At 37.5% G+C, this 19,533-nt stretch overlaps 1 protein-coding gene across 1 annotated transcript in view; it reads left to right on the top strand.

Moving 5' to 3' along the window:
- LOC141331517 (protein phosphatase 3 catalytic subunit alpha-like) overlaps positions 1–19,533 on the top strand; it is a 301,103-nt gene that overhangs the window by 177,983 nt on the left and 103,587 nt on the right. The window contains exon 2 of the mRNA XM_073836576.1: positions 17,293–17,493. Within this exon, the coding sequence (XP_073692677.1) occupies positions 17,293–17,493 (201 nt within the window). The remainder of the gene's footprint in view (positions 1–17,292; positions 17,494–19,533) is intronic.

Below are 19,533 nucleotides of genomic sequence, written 5' to 3'. Positions count from 1 at the left end.
CATGGCAACGTGTCAAACTTTAAAATTAGATTCCTGTCTTTTCGAGGCAGATAACATGCTTAGAATTTCATGAAACTCAACACACACATCAATATTAATGATAGTTAGACACTGGCAAAAGGTCATAAATGGGCGTGGAGCAGGCACTCTATAGCGCCATCTTTTGACAAAAGTTGGGGGGTTAGTTTTTCCTACAGTCACCAAACTCTGTACATATATTGTTCTCATCAATCTGGACAACTTTCTAAATCAAACTCATTAGCTAAGACCAACAGGAAGCCGGCTATTTTGATTTGAATGTGGATTTTTGGAAAAATCAGGCTGTAAACAAATTTACACTCCTTCTAAGAACAACAAGGTATTCACACCAAACTTTTTTAACATGAAGAGAAGATTCTGAAGATGTTAAATTGCGAGCGGATTTGGGATATCTTGAACGGTGTTGACGTGGTGATTTTTTAAAAAACATAACCCTAATTTTTTATATCTTTAAAGTGCAGCATCCAAACTCTTTAAAACTTTTTTCACACAGAGATCTAATCATTATGAGCAAGTGCTGGTAATATCATAAGTATTCAAGCTTCTATGAATTAAAGAAAATTAAAAAAAGAAATCAGTAAACTGCTGTCACTGGGCTGACAGTCTGTGTTCAGTCACTGGAAGAGTGACTGATGGGGGGAGGGGTGAAAGGGAGAGAGACCAGTGGAACATGCTGTTTTGTTTAAGACTATCTTTGAGGAAGATGCACATTGCTGTGTAGTGTAATCTACATAAATATGTCTGAACTTTGAGAGTCTGATCTTTGAGAAAATATAAAGGGTCACGAACTCTTTCATTCTTTGTATATTGCAGTTGTTGTTTTTTTATTTATTTTTTACTGAACTGTACCATGAACTTGTCCTATTCAGTCACATAGCAAAAGATTAAGAAAAATACAACTTTTTAGCATGAGCAATTTAGCTTCATTGATAGACATTTATTTTCATAATTTAAATTTTAGATTTCAATAAAAAAACCACTAACATTTTCAAGACAAACTTTGACAACAAAAAAAACTTTGCTGTTATCTGTTCAAAACATCTGAAAATTATACCATTTTAAGATTAGTTATATATATATATATATATATATATCACCCCATTACAATACTAAACTTGATTTTTAAAGATATTTTGAAAGAAAGAAGCGTTTATAGAGCACTTTGTGTATTGCTGTACACCCACATGAACTGTGTTCATGTTCATGTTAATTCACAGTACATAAACTAATGTTAAAATATACTATTTTACCATTAAACAATATATGAATACTTTTTTAGCTTAATATTAATTAACATTAATAAATACTATTTAATTATTGTTCATGTTAACTAATATAGTTAATGTTAACAAATGAAACTGGTTGGCAATTTTATATATTGTGTGTATGTGTCTGTGTGTTGATTTTAAAGTTTAACCCTTTCAATTCAGTAAACTTTAAATCCAAACTGGCTGAGGGTTACTGTGAATGCATGTGCCAACTGGGCACCGTTTTCCAAATTGATTCTTTCTTAGTTATGTAGCGCTTTAAAGTGATGTCTTATAACAGGAGTCACCTGCAAAGCAATATCCACACACAAATTGTACAGATAGGTAACGATGACATTTAAGCAGAAGTGGTGGACGTAAAGCAAGCAATAATAACATTTTGTTATCATCATGAATTACATGTTCTTATCATCATCATCAGAATATAGGGAAAATGTTCCCTATATTGTGAACGGCTTTGGGATATCTTGAACGGTGTTGATGTGGTGATTTATGAAAGTAACAATAAAAAAGATGAAGAGTTATTTTCATATATCTTTAAATTGCATTTTTCTAACTCATCAAAACTTTTTACATATAAAGAACAAGAAATTCTTAGGAAATACGTGTAGTTTCAAAATGTTATCATGCTCGGAGGCCCCAAAAACATTAAAAGTGTCATATAAATTTTTCAGATTAAAGCTCTAATACCAGGGATGAACACTAGAGGTCCTCATAAAATAAGGAATTATTTGACCTCTAATGCTATTTAGCTCATTCTCAGTGTATAAGAATGACAATAATCCATAGAATCAGTTGATATGTACTGTACTGTCAGTGTACTTTTACATAATTATTTTGTATAGGTGCTTAAAGAGCATTAAAATATTTTTTTTTATCTTTTAAGGAAAAAATATATGATTTAAATACATATATACACTCTCACTGATAGAACAAAAAATCTTATAAGTATGACACTATACTGCTCAGTTCACTTAATTAGAATGAGAAACAAATACAAAAAGGCCAAAAAAAATGAACTAAGTTAATATGCATTTATTTTTAATATATTTGTTTATAATTATTTCACAGATGCTTATAGATTATTAAAATAATATTTAAAAATGCTTGTAGACCATAAAACATGGTAACTATTTAAAATAGGGTCTCTTTTGTTAACAATGGTTAATGAACTAACAAACACGAACAAACAACGAGCAATATATTTGTACTCGATTTTCTTCAAACTTCATCAGAATAATGTAAAAGCCCTGATGCATCAAATGCTGTTGCCATGGCAAATAAATAAAAATAAAAAATACATTCAAATATTTGTTTACTGTGATATTTAAGGCAGATAGCGTGTTTAGAATTTCATTTTCCATTTTCAATTTTCAATGATTTATTATATATTTAAAGTGCAGCATCCTAACTCTTTGAAACTTTATTCATACAAATAACTATTCATTCTGATCAAACACAGTTCATTTCATAATTATACAAAACTCCACGAATGAAAGAAAATAAAAAAACATATCTGATCTCACTCTGCTCTGCACTCTATGTGTGTGTTTGTGTGGTAAGTGGCTGAGTGTAAGGAGGGGGGATGGGTGGTAAGAGAAAGAGTCAGAGAGGAGGAGAGACAGTTAGGGTTAGTCCAAAGGGTTACTGTGAATGCATGTGCCAACTGGGCACCGTTTTCCTGATGCTATCGGGATGGCGACTGCACAGACGGCGAGGGCCCGGTCATCGCTGCTTGCAGCTTTAATTATTATTATTATTATTATTATTATTTCATCAATGTTTTGGGTCATTTCGGGGGCCCTTAACATACACGAAAACTCTTGAAACTTTGCACACACATTGGAACCTGCGGCCATCAGGGCCGGACAAACTTTGACATGGGGGGGGTCACCAGGGGGGGCGTGGCATCGCGTTAAAAATTGCGACTTTTGAGGGACTCTGGAGCACACACCGGATGACCTACAGTTATCAAAATTGATACACATATAGAACTCATCGGGCTGAACAACTTTCATGCTCAAAGTCAGTGCTTCGCCTAACAGGAAGTCAGCTATTCAGGGATATCTAAAAAGCGCATGCAATGGAATTTGAAATACTCCTCCTAGGCCTTTCCACCGATGGCTACCAAACTCGGTCAACATGATCTCAAGACATTGGAGACGCAAAATTGCCAGGGGAATTTTGATATTTCGAACGGTTTGGCCGTGGCGGGGCGACAAAGTTATGGCGAGAAATGAGAAACAGGAAGTGTCTAATAACTTTAACACACTTTGTCTGATTTTGACCAAACTTCAGCAGTTTGTTCATCGTATGATGCCAATCACAGAGATGTGACTATTATGAGTAAAAGTTATAGCGCCACCAACTGGCAGCAGAAAGCGCAACGTTTTCTAAATGCTTTTAAATCAGCCTCTTAATTTTACTCAATTTGCTTCAAACTTCATCCCAATAATGTTGAAACATGGCCGAAGAGAATCTGTGAAGGGCATTATCGATAACTTTTATCATGTTGCCATGGCAACGTGTCAAACTTTAACTTTAGTTTTTTGTGTTTTCGAGCCACTATAAATACTTAGAATTTCATGAAACTCAACACACACATCTGTATTAATGATATTTAGACACTGATAAAAGCCCATAAATGGGCGTGGAGGAGGCACTCTATAGCGCCACCTTTTGACAAAAGTTGGGGGTTTAGTTTTGCCTACAGTCACCAAACTTGGTACGTATATTGTTCTCATCAATCCGGACAACTTTCTAATTAACACTCATTAGCTATAATAAACAGGAAGTTGGCTATTTTTATTTGAATGTGGATTTTTGGAAAAATCAGGCTGTAAACAAAATCATACTAAACAAAGCAGAAACAAGAAGTTCACACCAAACTTTGTCAACATGATAAGAATATACTCAAAATGCTAAATTGTGAGCAGATTTGGTATATCTTGAACGGTGTTGATGTGGTGATTTTTTAAAGTCACAGTAAAAAAAAGTAGCATTAATTTTCATATATCTTTAAAGTGCCTAATACCAACTCTTCAAAACTTTGTATATATGAAGAACAAATCATTCTTAGGAAATACGCTTGGTATCAAAATTTTATCATGCTCAGAGGCCCCAAAAACATTAAAAGTATCCAGATGTGAGAGAGAAATGAAGACTGTAATACGAGGGATGAACACCAGAGGTCCTCGTATGATAAGGAATGTTTTTACCTCTAATCCTATTCTTCTCATTCTCAATGTAAAACAAATAAACGAATGCATAGATTCATTTGCAGTTGTTATGTACTGTACTGTCAGAATACTTTTACCTAATTTTAAAATAAACACTAAAAAGCATTAAAAATCTTTTTTTTTTTTTTTAATGAAAAATTATGAAATGTTTTGTTTGTCTCTCACTGATTTGGTAACACTTTCTATGAAGCCCCTATTATAAGGGTATTTCTAAGGCATTATAATGAACGCATAATGCATTATAAAAAAACATATAATATAATATATTATATCATCCAATGAATATTCATAACAACAAATATCATACATTTTAATACTTAAATATTAGAGGTTATAGCTTTTAAGATTATGATTATTTATAACACACAATAGAAACCATATTAAATCTACTTAATTTGTAATGGACTATATCATATTAGATTTATTTTTTACATTATGTTCTATTCTATTGACTATAAGCAACTAACTCTCACCAACTAACACTCCTTACAGTGTAGACTTGGGTTAATGTTAGGCTAAGTAGACGGTTCGTGTTCTTGCAAAGTTACTTACAATCAGTTTGTCTTCTGGGGAACTGTCAAAATACAGTGTTAGCATATATTTAGCACTCTACTAATAATAATTACTGCTAGTTGACATGCAGTTGCAGAGTTACTTATAAAAAGCTGTCTAACGGGTACCATCAAAATAATTAAACTGATCATATTATACATTCATCTGATCTGATACCTGATCTTATGGCTATTTGAGAAATATTATTATTATTATTACTTATAAGTGGTCTTTGTATGCTTTAAGTAAAGTGACATCAGTAAGATGGCAAAATATGAGACTTGTACATTACAACTATGAGGAGGTAATCATACTCATAAAAGCTATAATAAAAAAAGTACAAATTCTAATAAATTAAAACTGTTCTTATGAATGCTCATGAGATGATACAAAATATAAGGTTTTTATAATGTATTATGCATTCATTATAATGCCTTAAGAATACCCTTATAATGTATTATAAATACATGAACCCACAAATATTTTAAATATATATTACAAATATAAATAAATGTACTAATGTACCTTTTAATAATATATGAATACTTTTTTTAGTTTAATATTAATTAACATTAATAAATGCTATTTAATTATTGTTCATGTTAAGTAATATAGTTAATGTTAACAAATTAAACTGGATGGCAAAATTTTAAATATTGTGTGTATGTGTCTGTGTGTTGATTTTAATTAACCCTTTCAATTCTGTAAACTTTAAATCGACCCTGGCAGAAGGGTTACTGTGAATGCATGTGCCAACTGGGCACCGTTTTCCTGATGCTATCGTGATGGTGACTGCGCAGACAGCGAGGGCCCGGTCATCGCTGCTTGCAGCTTTAATTATTATTATTCCTCTTATTTTTCGTCAAGGTTTTGAGGGCTTTTGGGGCCCTTAACATGCTCAAAAACTCTTGAAAATTGGCACACAGATTGGAATCTGCGGCCATTAGGGCCGGACAGAGACTGGTACCCGGGCATGGCAAGGGGACTCTACAGCGCCCCCTGGAATTTTGAAGGGCCATATAGCACACATACTTGCATGTACACATATGAAACTCAGTATACATATAGAACTCATCGAGCTGAAGAACTTTTGCGCTGCATGTCATTAGCTCATCCCCACAGGAATTTGGTTATTCAGAATTTTGTGTAAAACGCATGCTCTGGAATTTGATATACTTGTCCCAGGTATTTTACCCGATTGCCACCAAACTCAGTCAACAGACATTAGGGATGAAAAATTGTGAGGGGAATTTTGATATTTCGAATGGTTTGTCCGTGACGAGGCATTGAAATTATGGCGAGAAATTAGAAACAGGAAGTGTCTAATAACTTTTGCATACTTTGTCTGATTTTGATCAAACTTCAGCAGTTTGTTCGTTGTATGATGCTGATCACATAGATGTGACTATTAGGAGTCAAAGTTATAGCGCCACCAACTGGCAACAGGAAGTGCGTCTCTATTAAAATCACATGGTGGTTTTTACCCGATTTGCTTCAAACTTCATCAGAATAATGTTCATAACACAGCCGATGAGAATCTGTGAAGGGGTCATTAATATGTTATATACTGTTGCCATGGCAACGTGTCAAACTTTAACTTTACTTTCCTTTGTTTTTGGGGTACTTAATTTGCTTAGAATTTCATGAAACTCAACATCAGTATTAATGACAGTTAGACACTGGCAAAAGCTCATAAATGGGCGTGGAGGGGCACTCTATAGCGCCACCTTTTGACAAAAGTTGGGGGGTTAGTTTTGCCTACAGTCATCAAACTCGGAACATATATTGTTCTCATCAATGCGGACAACTTTCTAATTTACACTCATTAGCTACGACCAACAGGAAGCCGGCTATTTTGATTTGAATGTGGATTTTTGGAAAAAATCAGGCTGTGGAATTTTAAATACTTCTCTCTGGAAAACCAAGCAGTTCACACCAAACTTTGTCAACATGATGTCAAGATACTGAAGATGCTAAATTGTGAGCGGATTTGGGATTCCCAGGAAATACGCTTGGTATACAAATTTTATCATGCTCAGAGGCCCCAAAAACATTAAATGTATCACACAAAATTTATAGTCCATAGAAGACTGTAATACACCTCCTATGATAAGGAATATGTTTACCTCTAATCCTATTCTGCTCATTCTCAGTGTATAAGAGTGAAACTAATGCATAGAAGCAGTTGTTATGTACTATAATGTCAGAATACTTTTACATAATGACTATATATTATATATATATATTGTCTTCCCCTGTCATTTTGTCATCATTGGTTTCGCCCTCATCATCCTGTCATCCCCATCACCTGTGTTTAATTAATTATCTGCCTTTATAAGTCTGTCTTTGTCTTGAGTTCCCTGTCGGTCTTTATATTGTTTTGATGTTCTACGTGTGTGGATGTTCCTGCTTGTCTACCTGAAGATTTATATTAAATATCGTTATCTGTAATCTTGTGTCCCGTCTCGTAAGTCCAGCACGTCAAACCCTGACAGAAAGACCGACCCAAACAGTTTCACGGCGTGTTTCCCTGCTTTATTTTCCGGTTTGTTCTGAGTTTAGTTTTTCTTTTCCCTTAATGGATATCCCTGCCGTCCTCATCATCCTCCTGGAGCAGGGGAACCGCTCTCTCGAGGACCACACAAGTGACTTTGTGTACCTCGCGCCACAGACGCATTACCCGGACAGCTGCCTGTGCACGTTCTACCGTGCAGGACTAAACATCGCCACGAAAGCGCAGCTGTCCGGGGAGGGTCCTCGAGAGAGCTTCGCCGATTACGTTGAGTGGGTGCTGGCGTCCTGTGGATCGTCATGGACTGTGGACATCGTCGAGAAGGACGTCAGCTCCACTCCAGACCCAGAGCCCAGCCAAACATCACCCCGACATGCAGAGTATGAGCCCGCATTCACCGCGAACGGAGAGCCTGAGCCCGGAGCGACCACAATATGGAGTGCCAATGGGATCATAACCTCTACATCAACGACGGTGGAGTGCTTCGTGGAGCAAGAGAGGGCGGTAGAGAGCCCTGCCCACTGCACCACCACTGGGGGTGAGCATGAGCAACACTCTGGGGACTTAATAGACTTTTTCACAGAAACACTGGCCTGCCTGAACTTCCCACCCACCCGCCCTCTTCTGCCTATGCCTGAATCTCCGCTGGATTCCGTCCAGCCATCCTGAATCTCCGCTGGTTCCGCCCAGCCATCCTGAGTCTCCGCTGGTTCTGTCCAGCCATCCTGAGTCTCTGCTGGTTCCGCCCAGCCATCCTGAATCTCTGCTGGTTTCGTCCAGCCTTCCTGAATCTCCGCTGGTTCCGCCCAGCCTTCCAGAATCTCCGCTGGTTCCATCCAGCCTTCCAGAAACCCCGCTGTCTTCTGTCAGTCCCCTTGCTCACCCTTGCTCCATCTGTGCAGTGGGCTCGCCGCAGGTCTGCCAGCTTCCATCGGCGTCTCGGCTGGAGGATCACTCATCTCCACCTCCAGCCTCAGAGTCCAGAACTCCGCCTCGGCCCTCCGACCCTGCGGCTCCACCACGGCTCTCAGCTCCCTCATCTTCAGCGTCGCCCGTCGGCCCACCAGCTCCACCAGGCTTCCTCGTCCCTCCGGCTCCGCCTTGGTCGGTTGTCGTCCCGCCATCGCCTACGGACTCTACTCCTCTGGCTACGCCTCGTCGCTCCGTCCCATCGGCTCCGTTGGGCTCCTCCCTCCCCCCGGCTCCACCTCAGTCCTCTGTCGCTCCGGCTCCACCGCGGCCCTCCGGATCTCCGCCTCCGCCTTGGTCGCCAGAGCCTTGTCTTGAGTTCCCTGTCGGTCTTTATATTGTTTTGATGTTCTACGTGTGTGGATGTTCCTGCCTGTTCCTGCTTGTCTACCTGAAGATTTATATTAAATATCGTTATCTGTAATCTCGTGTCCCGTCTCGTAAGTCCAGCACGTCAAACCCTGACATAAAGAGCATTAAAATATATATTTTTTAATTTTTAAAGAAAAATCAATAAACGTTTTGTTTCTCACTGATAGGATGAGACTTTTTTAAATCAATAAATGTTTTATATGTCTCTCACTGATAGAATAAGATTTTTTCGGAGACTGACCATTTACTGTTTAGTACAATTAAAAATCAAAAATCTCTTTTGTTATTTTGATTTGAATGTGGATTTTTAGAAAAATCAGGCTGTGGAATTTTAAATACTTCTCTCTGGAAAATCAAGCAGTTCACACCAAACTTTGTCAACATGATGTCAAGATACTGAAGATGCTAAATGTGAGCTGATTTGGGATATCTTGAATGGTGTTGATGTGGTGAATTTTTAAAGTCACAGTAAAAAATAACAGTAATTTTCCCATATCTTTAAAGTGCATTATCCTAAGTCTTCAAAACTTTGTATATATGAAGAACAAATCATTAGTAGGAAATACGCTTGGTATCAAAATTTTATCATGCTCAGAGCCCCCAAAAACATTAAAAGTATCACACTAATAAAATAGTCAGATGAAGACTGTAATACGAGGTATGACCACCCGAGGTCCTCATATGATAAGGAATATTTTTACCTCTAATCCTGTTCTGCTCATTCTCAGTGTATAAGAATGAAACTAATGCATAGAATCAGTTGTTATGTTCTGTACTGTCAGAATACTTTTACATAATTGTTATATAAATGGTTAAAGAGCATTATTTATTTATTTATTTATTTTTTAAGAAAAAGCATAATTTTTAATTTGTCTCTCACTTATAAGATTTTTTGGAGTCTAATAATTTACTGCTCAGTACAATTAATTAGAATAAGAAAAATTCACATAAAGTAACTTAATATTTACTAATATTATTATCTCACAAAAGCTTATAGATCATTAAAATAATATTTAAATATGGTTGTAAAAGTGGTCATAAAAAGTGTCAGTAACAAATTTAAAATAAGGTCTCTTTTTTAGTTCATGTATAAACTAACATGAACTAACAAAGAACAATTTATTTTTACAGCATTAATTAATATTTTTAATGTTATGTTACCCTATGTGTGAGTCTGTCTTTGTGTTGATATTAGGGAGTAACCCTTTCATTGCTGTAACCCTTAAATCCAGACTGACAGAGCACTACTGTAAATCCATGTCCCCGCTGTGCATCAATTTCCTGATGGCACCGGGGTAGCGATTGCACAGAGGGCTTGTGCCCTTATCGCTGCTTGCAGCTATATTTTCATGTTTTGTTTTTTTTTCCCATAGAAATTATTTCTAATTTACTGCTTAATAATGTTAAATTAAGTAGTTTGTCAGGGCTCAACACTAAGGATTTTTTTCTTCTGGCCTTCTCTAATGTGTTACAATGCAATGCATACACACACACACACACACACACACACACACATACATATATATATATATATATATATATATATATAAATATACATACATACATACACACACACTGCTATTGAACTGCTGTTCAAAAGTTTGGAATCAGATTTTGAAAGTTTTTTTTAAAGAGGTTCCTTATGCTTATCAAGGCTGCGTTTATTTGATATTAAAAAAAAAAAAAAAAAAAAAAAAAACAGAAAAAATATAATATTGTGAAATTACGATCAGTAACTGGTGTGATTCCCTTTTGCAGGAATAACTGCAGCTAAATGTTTCTTGTAAATGCTGATCAGTCCTGCACACCGGCTTGTAGATTTCAGCCCATTCCTCAGTACAAATCTGCTTCAACTCTTTGATATTAGTGGGTTTCCTCCTATGAACTGTTTGCTTCAGGTCCTTACACAACATTTTAAATTGTATTAAGGTCCAGACTTTGACTTGGTCATTCCAAAACATTAACTTTGTTCTTCCTTAATCATTATTTGGTAGTACGACTTGTGTGCTTGGATAATTGTCTTGCTGCATGACCCACTTTGTCTTGAGATTCAGTTCTCGGACAGATTTCCTGACATTTTCCTTCAGAATTAGCTGGTAAAATTGAGAATTCATTGTTCCATCAATGTTGGCAAGCCATTCTGGCCCAAATGCAGCAAACCAGGCCCAAACCATGATACTACCACGAACATGTTACACAGATGAGATAAGGTTCTTATGCTAGAATGCAGTGTTTTCCTTTCTCCAAACATAACGCTTCTCATTTAAAACAAAGAGTTATTTTTTGGTCTCATCCATCCACAAAACCATTCTCCAATAGTCATCTGGCTTGTCCTTGATCTTTAGCAAAATGGAGATGGCCAGCAATGTTCTTTTTGGAGAGGCTTTCTCTTTGCAACTTTGCCATGCACACCATGGTTGTCCAGTGTTCTCATGTTGGTAGACTCATGAACATATATATACAGTGCCTATAGAAAATCATTATACCCCTTTGAAATAGGTACTTTATTTGTTATACAGCCTGAAATCAAACCCCATTCCAATTAACCCATTCCAACAGCTTTTTGCCAAACATAGCGCTTGTTTCTATCCAAAAAGTCAATTTTGGTCTCATTAGACCATAGCACCTTTTGCCAGAAGGTGTCAAACTGTTCCAAATGTGTTTTGGCCAGCTTTGTGTAAAGCTTGGGAGATGGTTGTCACATGCACAGACTGACCATACCCAGCCATAAAGCCTTGTAAGTCCTTTAAAGTTGCCTTTGGCCTCCTGGTAGCTTCTCTTATCAATGTCCTCCTGGCTCTGTCATCCATTTTGGACAGACGGCCTAATCTAGGCAATGTGCTGGTGGTGCCACATGCTTTCCACTTCTTAATGATGCTCTAAACAGTACTCTGAGGGATAGCTAAAGCCTTTGAAATGTTTTTTGTAGCCTTCTCCTAAACTTGTGCCTTTCTGCAACTTTATCCTTTAGGTGTTTTGAAAACACTTCCCCAACCATGGTGTATTCTTTGCTGTACCATGCACTATTGACAGTGGAATCTTCAACAAACAGCTTGTTTTATTCTGAAGTAATCAACACCACTACTGTTGATATCAGGTGAGACAGTTAGCCTGGTGTTTAATCTAGAAGTTGATTGCTTGCACCTGAGCAAGTTTACAAGGGTATACTCTAAGGGGGCTGATCACTTTACCAAACCAGGCATTTCACTGATTCATTTTTCAGCTCAAAAAAGGTTAAACTTAATTTATTTTCCTTAAATTGTTTTCACAGGGTATGATGACTTTCTATAGACACTGTGTGTGTGTGTGTGTGTGTGTGTGTGTGTGTGTGTGTGTGTGTGTGTGTGTGTGTGTGTGTGTGTGTGTGTGTGTGTGTGTGTGTGTGTATATATACATACACATAAAGTCAGGTCCATAAATATTGGGACATCGACACAATTCTAACATTTTTGGCTCTATACACCACCACAATGGAATTGAAACGAACAAGATGTGCTTTAACTGCAGACTGTCAGCTTTAATTTGAGGGTATTTACATCCAAATCAGGTGACTGGTGTAGGAATTACAACAGTTTGCATATGTGCCTCCCACTTGTTAAGGGACCAAAAGTAATGGGACAAGTGGCTTCTCAGCTGTTCCATGGCCAGGTGTGTGTTATTCCCTCATTATCCCAATTACAATGAGCAGATAAAAGGTCCAGAGTTCATTTCAAGTGTGCTATTTGCATTTGGAATCTGTTGCTGTCAACTCTCAAGATGAGATCCAAAGAGCTCTTACTATCAGTGAAGCAAGCCATCATTAGGCTGAAAAAAACAAAACAAACCCATCAGAGAGATAGTAAAAACATTAGGCGTGGCCAAAACAACTGTTTGGAACATTCTTAAAAAGAAGGAACGCACCGGTGAGCTCAGCAACACCAAAAGACCCGGAAGACCACGGAAAACAACTGTGGTGGATGACCGAAGAATTATTTCCCTGGTGAAGAAAACACCCTTTATAATAGTTGGCCAGATCAAGAACACTCTCCAGGAGGTAGGTGTATGTGTGTCAAAGTTAACAATCAAGACAAGACTTCACCAGAGTGAATACAGAGGGTTCACCACAAGATATAAACCATTGATGAGCCTCAAAAACAGGAAGGCCAGATTAGAGTTTGCCAGACGACATCTAAAAAAAGCCTTCACAGTTCTGGAACAACATCCTATGGACAGATGAGACCAAGATCAACTTGTACCAGAGTGATGGGAAGAGAAGAGTATGAAGAAGGAAAGGAACTGCTCATGATCTTAAGCATACCACCTCATCAGTGAAGCATGGTGGTGGTAGTGTCATGGCGTGGGCATGTATGGCTGCCAATGGAACTTGTTGTCTTGTATTTATTGATGATGTGACTGCTGACAAAAGCAGCAGGATGAATTCTGAAGTGTTTCGGGCAATATTATCTGCTCATATTCAGCCAAATGCTTCAGAACTCATTGGACGGCACTTCATAGTGCAGATGGACAATGTATACTGTAAAAGCAACCAAAGAGTTTTTAAGGGAAATAAGTGGAGTGTTATGCAATGGCCAAGTCAGTCATCTGACCTGAATCCGATTGAGCATGCATTTCACTTGCTGAAGACAAAACTGAAGGGAAAATGCCCCAAGAACAAGCAGGAACTGGAGACAGCTGCAGTAGAGGCCTGGCAGAGCATCACCAGGGATGAAACCCAGCTTCTGGTGATGTCTATGCATTCCAGACTTCAGGCTATAATTGACTGCAAAGGATTTGCAACCAAGTATTAAAAAAGTGAAAGTTTGATTTATGATTATTATTCTGTCCCATTTCTTTTGGTCCCTTAACAAGTGGGAGGCACATATGCAAACTGTTGTAATTCCTACACCGTTCACCTGATTTGGATGTAAATACCCTCTAATTAAAGCTGACAGTCTGCAGTTAAAGCACATCTTGTTTGTTTCATTTCATTTCCATTGTGGTGGTGTATAGAGCCAAAAATGTTAGAATTGTGTCAATGTCCCAATATTTATGGACCTGACTGTATATATATGATATGAAACCTTAACTTTTACTTCTTTGAACCTTAAAACATTTACATTTTACTTGCTCAGAGAAATACATATTCTCTGTGACAGCTGTGTGTAGTGCAAATTGTAATATCATACACAAATTCAGCTGTTAATGGAAAAATGAATGGATGCACCGAAATGAAATTCTTGGCCGAAGCCGAATAATAATGAAATGCTTGGCCAAAGGCCGAAGGCCGAATACCGAACGCGGTGTTTCGCATTTTTTTCCATTTATTTTGGCCAATTTTTTCACCGTTACAATAATTAAATAGTAAAAATTAGCTTTTTACTATTTTGTATTGCTTTTCAGAGAAATAAATCAAATAACAAAAATACAATTTCAAAATATTTATTTAACACTGAACTAGGGATGCACCGAAATGAAAATTCTTGGCCAGAACCGAAAACCGAAAAAGAGGAAACCAAGGCCGAAAACCGAAACAGAGAAAGAATTATGGCAATTATTAGTACCATTGCATTTATGGCTATGACTGTGTACTAATCTTACTAAAATCAAAGCATTGCAATTGCATAAATTAATATTAAAGTTTCAAAGAATAAATCAATTATATTAATTTAAGCAATTGTTTTCAATCAAATATTATATTACTTAAATAACATATACATATATTTTACTGCCTTTGTTTAAATTGTTTAAATTTTTATAACACATTATCTTGTGGATCCATCAGTTCACATTTACAACTCTATGCGTTTCTCTTCCAGCAGGAGGCGCTTTCAGAATAATATTACACAAAGCAGCGCAGCAAATGACTTTGAAACGTGCAGCGCTCATATTTATTCAATGGATAGCCTTTTGAAGTTTCATAGCAATTCTTGTCTTTCAGTCCCCACATTTAAGACCACCTGAAATCATAATTAATACTTTCTTAACCCCTAAATAAAACTGCAGTCATCAATGAAAATTAAGAGCTTTAAGTCTTTCAAAAAAACAAACCTTACACAAAATACGTTTCTTTTTATTTTTTTCCCACCATGTTCAGGGCACAAGAAAAATATTAGGGGACTAAATTAATATCAGCATATAAAGTATAATCGCCTCTTATTGTCTCTGAGAGAATGCACGTCAGATGCTGACAGCACTGTCAGTTTTCACTTTCACTTTAACATATTGTGCAGTTTTCACGTTGCTTGTGTGATATCCATTGGCTCACCTCCAAGGTTTAAAACATAAATATTTATAAAAATACAGTATATAGAAAGGACAAATCTTTAAAATATTGTGACGTAACACCAACGTAAAGCCATTGTTTTTCACTCACTGAAAGCTACATCTGTCTCTGTCTCTGCTCTCATCACTGGCTGCCCGCACCACTGCAGACACACCCCCTCTAGAAATTTTGGCATTACATGTTTTGCAAATCGCTATCCATGGGTCTTTCTCGGATATACTGATATACGTCCACACCGCAGATGTGTTGCTTCAGACAAGCACGGCAGGCTGCGGTTTCTGTTTGCGTCAACATACTGTTTCGGCCGTGTTGTTTCGGTGATAAAAGTCTTTCGACCAAAAACCGAAAATGCCCTTTTGGGCCTTTCGGTGGCCGAATATTCGGTGCATCCTTAATGAATATGCATGATAGTTCAATCTTTTTCCATCATGTTTGGACTTAATGTGTTCAGAACATTGCCAAAGGTATTCTGTTAGTGGTTTGGTGAGTAAATAATGCTTCAATTACACTAATTGTGCCTTTCAACAGGCATTCATTGTTCTTTGTCTCTGGCCTGCTAGATCAGCAACATTCTGAGTCTCTGGCCCATGAGAAAGAGACACTAACAGACAGATCCACATTCTGAATATCTTGCCCATAAGGAAGAGACCGTAACAGAAGCACCAGTCTCCAGCTTTTGTGCCAGCAACATATAGGACCACATTTTTAACCCCCAGTCTGTGAATAAAGAGACTTTAAGAGATATGCCATACATTCAGAGTCATCATCCAAGAGACAACATCAGATGAAGCACCTGGGTCTCCATCCTTTACAGACAAAAGTGGATTAACCAAGTTCTGACCCCCTGGCCCAGACATATTGCGGAAAGATAAACAGTTGCTTCTCTAAAATTATTAAGGTGAAAAACCTTGTTATTTTAACCAAGACCAAGTGCATAAGATTCATTCATTCAAAATTGATTAGATTGATTAATTAAGATGGATGTTGCTATGGCAGAGTGACGTTTCATTTTGAATCAATGAATCTTATGCACTTGGTCTTGGTTAAATCTTGGTTAAAATTACTCAATGGTAGTGTAAAAAACAACCTTTTTACCTTGTCAAAATCAGCTCTGTTCACAACAACCTGTTTTTTTGTATGTCCCTTTAAATGCTAATGAGCTCTGTTCACACTGCCCTTCTCTTCCATGGGGTAATGAGCCTGTTTACTTTTATTACTTTTATTTAGCCGCAGAACTTGTTAATTAGCACACTATTAGAAAAGGTGATTTGCAAAAATTCATAATGTCAGGAGTAAATGACGACTTCTATGTTAATTATTACATACAACAACAACACACCTCAGTCGCTTAGGAGACAGTCTTGTCTTCACCTGCTCAAGCGTTGAAACAATGGTGGACAGTTTACAGCTTACTCAAAGCCAGTCTCAGGTAAGACAACTGTGTCAATCAACTATCGTGGAAGTGGTCTTGGTCTGTGTGATGTCACACAGCCAAGAAGTTGAGAATGGTCTGATTTGAGAAAGGGAATATTATTTTTAGGGATAATTTGTATCATTATAGGGCGGAGGGACACCAACACTGCCAACACGCATTTATGTTCAAACTATGTGAATTTGGCATCCGATGACCCCTTAATAAAATGTATTTTATTACACTGTCTTCCTTGTGTTGATAATACAGTAAGAGGCTCTACAAGTTAACACTATTTCACCAATCTTTCAGATAAAGCAGTTGGCCAACACCCTCCAGTTTACATTAATTCTAAATTATTGAACAGCTCCCTTTTGGGAGTGTTCTCATACTGCCATTGTAGCAATACTTGACTAGTGCTCCGAACTAAGAAAAGGGGTTAAGGTTAACAAATTACACCTTATTGTTAAGTGTTACCGCGTTTACCGTGTTTTTATGTCAGCGATTAACCAATGTCATCATGAAAAAAATTATAATTTTTTTCTGGTTAATTAATTGCAATGACAACCTTTGAAACTACTGGATATCAGTATTTTGAGTTATATTGTATTTATTTATACAAAATACAGCAACAAAATGAAAGTCCTTTTTATCTCTTTTCCTTCCAGCTGTCCCGTTTCCCCCAAGCCACCGACTGACTGTGAAAGAGGTGTTTGACAGTGAGGGCAAACCCAAAGTAGATGTCTTAAAGGCCCACCTCACCAAAGAGGGGCGCGTGGAGGAGAGTGTGGCACTACGATTAATTGGCGAGGGAGCAACAATCCTCCGTTCTGAGAAGAACCTCCTGGACATAGAAGCCCCAGTGACAGGTGAGTGCTCTCCTCCAGGTCCTGTGCTGAGGTCACTAGAAGAGACCCATTTGATTTCCCCTTTTGAGTTCTTCTTGAGAATTTTCAAATGGCATTTTAGGAAAAAATCCAACTTAACTCTATGTAACTAAGGTTTTTATGTGTGTGTGTGTGTGTGTGTGTGTGTGTGTGTGAGAGAGAGAGAGAGAGAGAGAGAGAGAGAGAGAGAGAGAGAGAGAGAGAGAGAGAGAAGAATGTGTGTGTGTGCATAGTGGGCACATCAATCTTAATAACGACTATTAATTGTATGCAATCATTAAAAAAAAAGTGATATACACTGTAGGGCTGCACGATTAATCAAACGATGTTGTGAGGTGCGTTTAGTCAATGAAGCCGGTACTTTGATTAGTAGTAAATCTCCATCACGTGCATTCAGCTGCGTTCAGCTGGAGCGTTCAGAGGCGTAAATCACTGACAAGCTACGCCAAATCTTTTACGTCTCTGTGTATTAATTGCCGCTCCAGTTGAACGCACGTGATGGAGATTTACTACAATCAAAGTACCGGCTTCATTGACTAAACGCGCCTCACAACATCGTTCGATTAATCGTGCAGCCCTAATACACTGTGTTGGCAAAAGTATTGGTCAGTCACGTGCGTTTACTATGTGTGATGTCACCGAGGCACCATTTTGAAGGTATTAATGCATCGAGCAGTGAACTGAAAGTGTACAGAGTTGTACAGTAAAGACTAATTAAATTGTCATACTGGAGAAACAGAAGCAAACCAAGTAGATACGGTACTAAGATAATCTTAGCAAAAATTTTAGGAACCGTAACTAATTTGTCATTGATTAACAATTAACCCTGATCCATACTACCTGACCGCAAAAAGTTGAGTGTCGCTGGCATTGCTGCCTCTGACCTTGTTGGATATATGACTGTCTTGTTTACTGTATTAAAACTTTATTATTATTAATATTAATATTATTTATTTATACTTACTTGTATTACTTATATTTACTGTAATGTTCTGTTTTTGTCTACCATTGACTTGAACACATAATTTGCACAATTGTAAGTAGTTACGTCATGTGAGTCTCTGTTTTTTTTCCGTTAGTTTTTCAATTTTGTATGTCTTGCCGGGCCACGAAGAAATATAGAGCTGAGAATCATCAGCATAACTGTGAAAGCTAACACCATGTTTCCTGATGATATCTCCCAAGGGTAACATGTAAAGCGTAAAAAGTAATGGCCCTAGTACTGAGCCTTGAGGTACTCCATACTGCACTTGTGATTGATATGATACCTCTTCATTTATTGCCACGAACTGATGGCGGTCAGATAAGTACGATTTGAACCATGCCAGTGCACTACCATTAATGCTAACATAATTTTCAAGTCTCAAGTTTCAAGTTTCCTGACATACATCGACTGAACAGCGTGTATTAAATAAATTTAATGCATACAGAGTGAAGTAGTCTAAGTCTTTGGTACTTTTTATTGTGATTTGGCTCACATTTCACAAAAACCCTCAACAAATTAGAATATGGTGACATGCTAATCAGCTAATCAACTCAAAATGCCTGCAAAGGTTTCCTGAGCCGTCAAAATGGTCTCTCAGTTTGGGTCACTAAGCTACACAATCATGGGGAAGACTGCTGATCTGACAGTTGTCCAGAAGACAAGCATTGACACCCTTCACAAGGAGGGTAAGCCACAAACATTCATTGCCAAAGAAGCTGGCTGTTCACAGAGTGCTGTATCCAAGCATGTTAACAGAAAGTTGAGTGGAAGGAAAATGTAGAAGAAAAACATGCTCAACCAACCGAGAGAACTACAGCCTTGAGAGGCTTGTCAAGCAAAATCGACTCAAGAAACCACTGTGTTTTTTAAATCACACGTCAAACTCTGCCTTCATCATTTTCAGCGCTTCCACAGACTTTTCAACTGGGAATGGATGGGGCCACTGGTTTCTCAGCTGAAAAACTTTGGGTAACTGGGAGATGAGTGAAGTCTTGCTTTTGCACTTGTCCCACAAGCAGTGCTAGTTTCACCTCAAA

This window comes from Garra rufa, chromosome 3 (genome assembly GCF_049309525.1).
Source record: "Garra rufa chromosome 3, GarRuf1.0, whole genome shotgun sequence".
In the NCBI taxonomy this organism is placed as follows: domain Eukaryota; kingdom Metazoa; phylum Chordata; class Actinopteri; order Cypriniformes; family Cyprinidae; genus Garra; species Garra rufa.
Note: the sequence above shows the minus strand (reverse complement) of the source record. Positions and strands in the feature narration are given on the sequence as shown.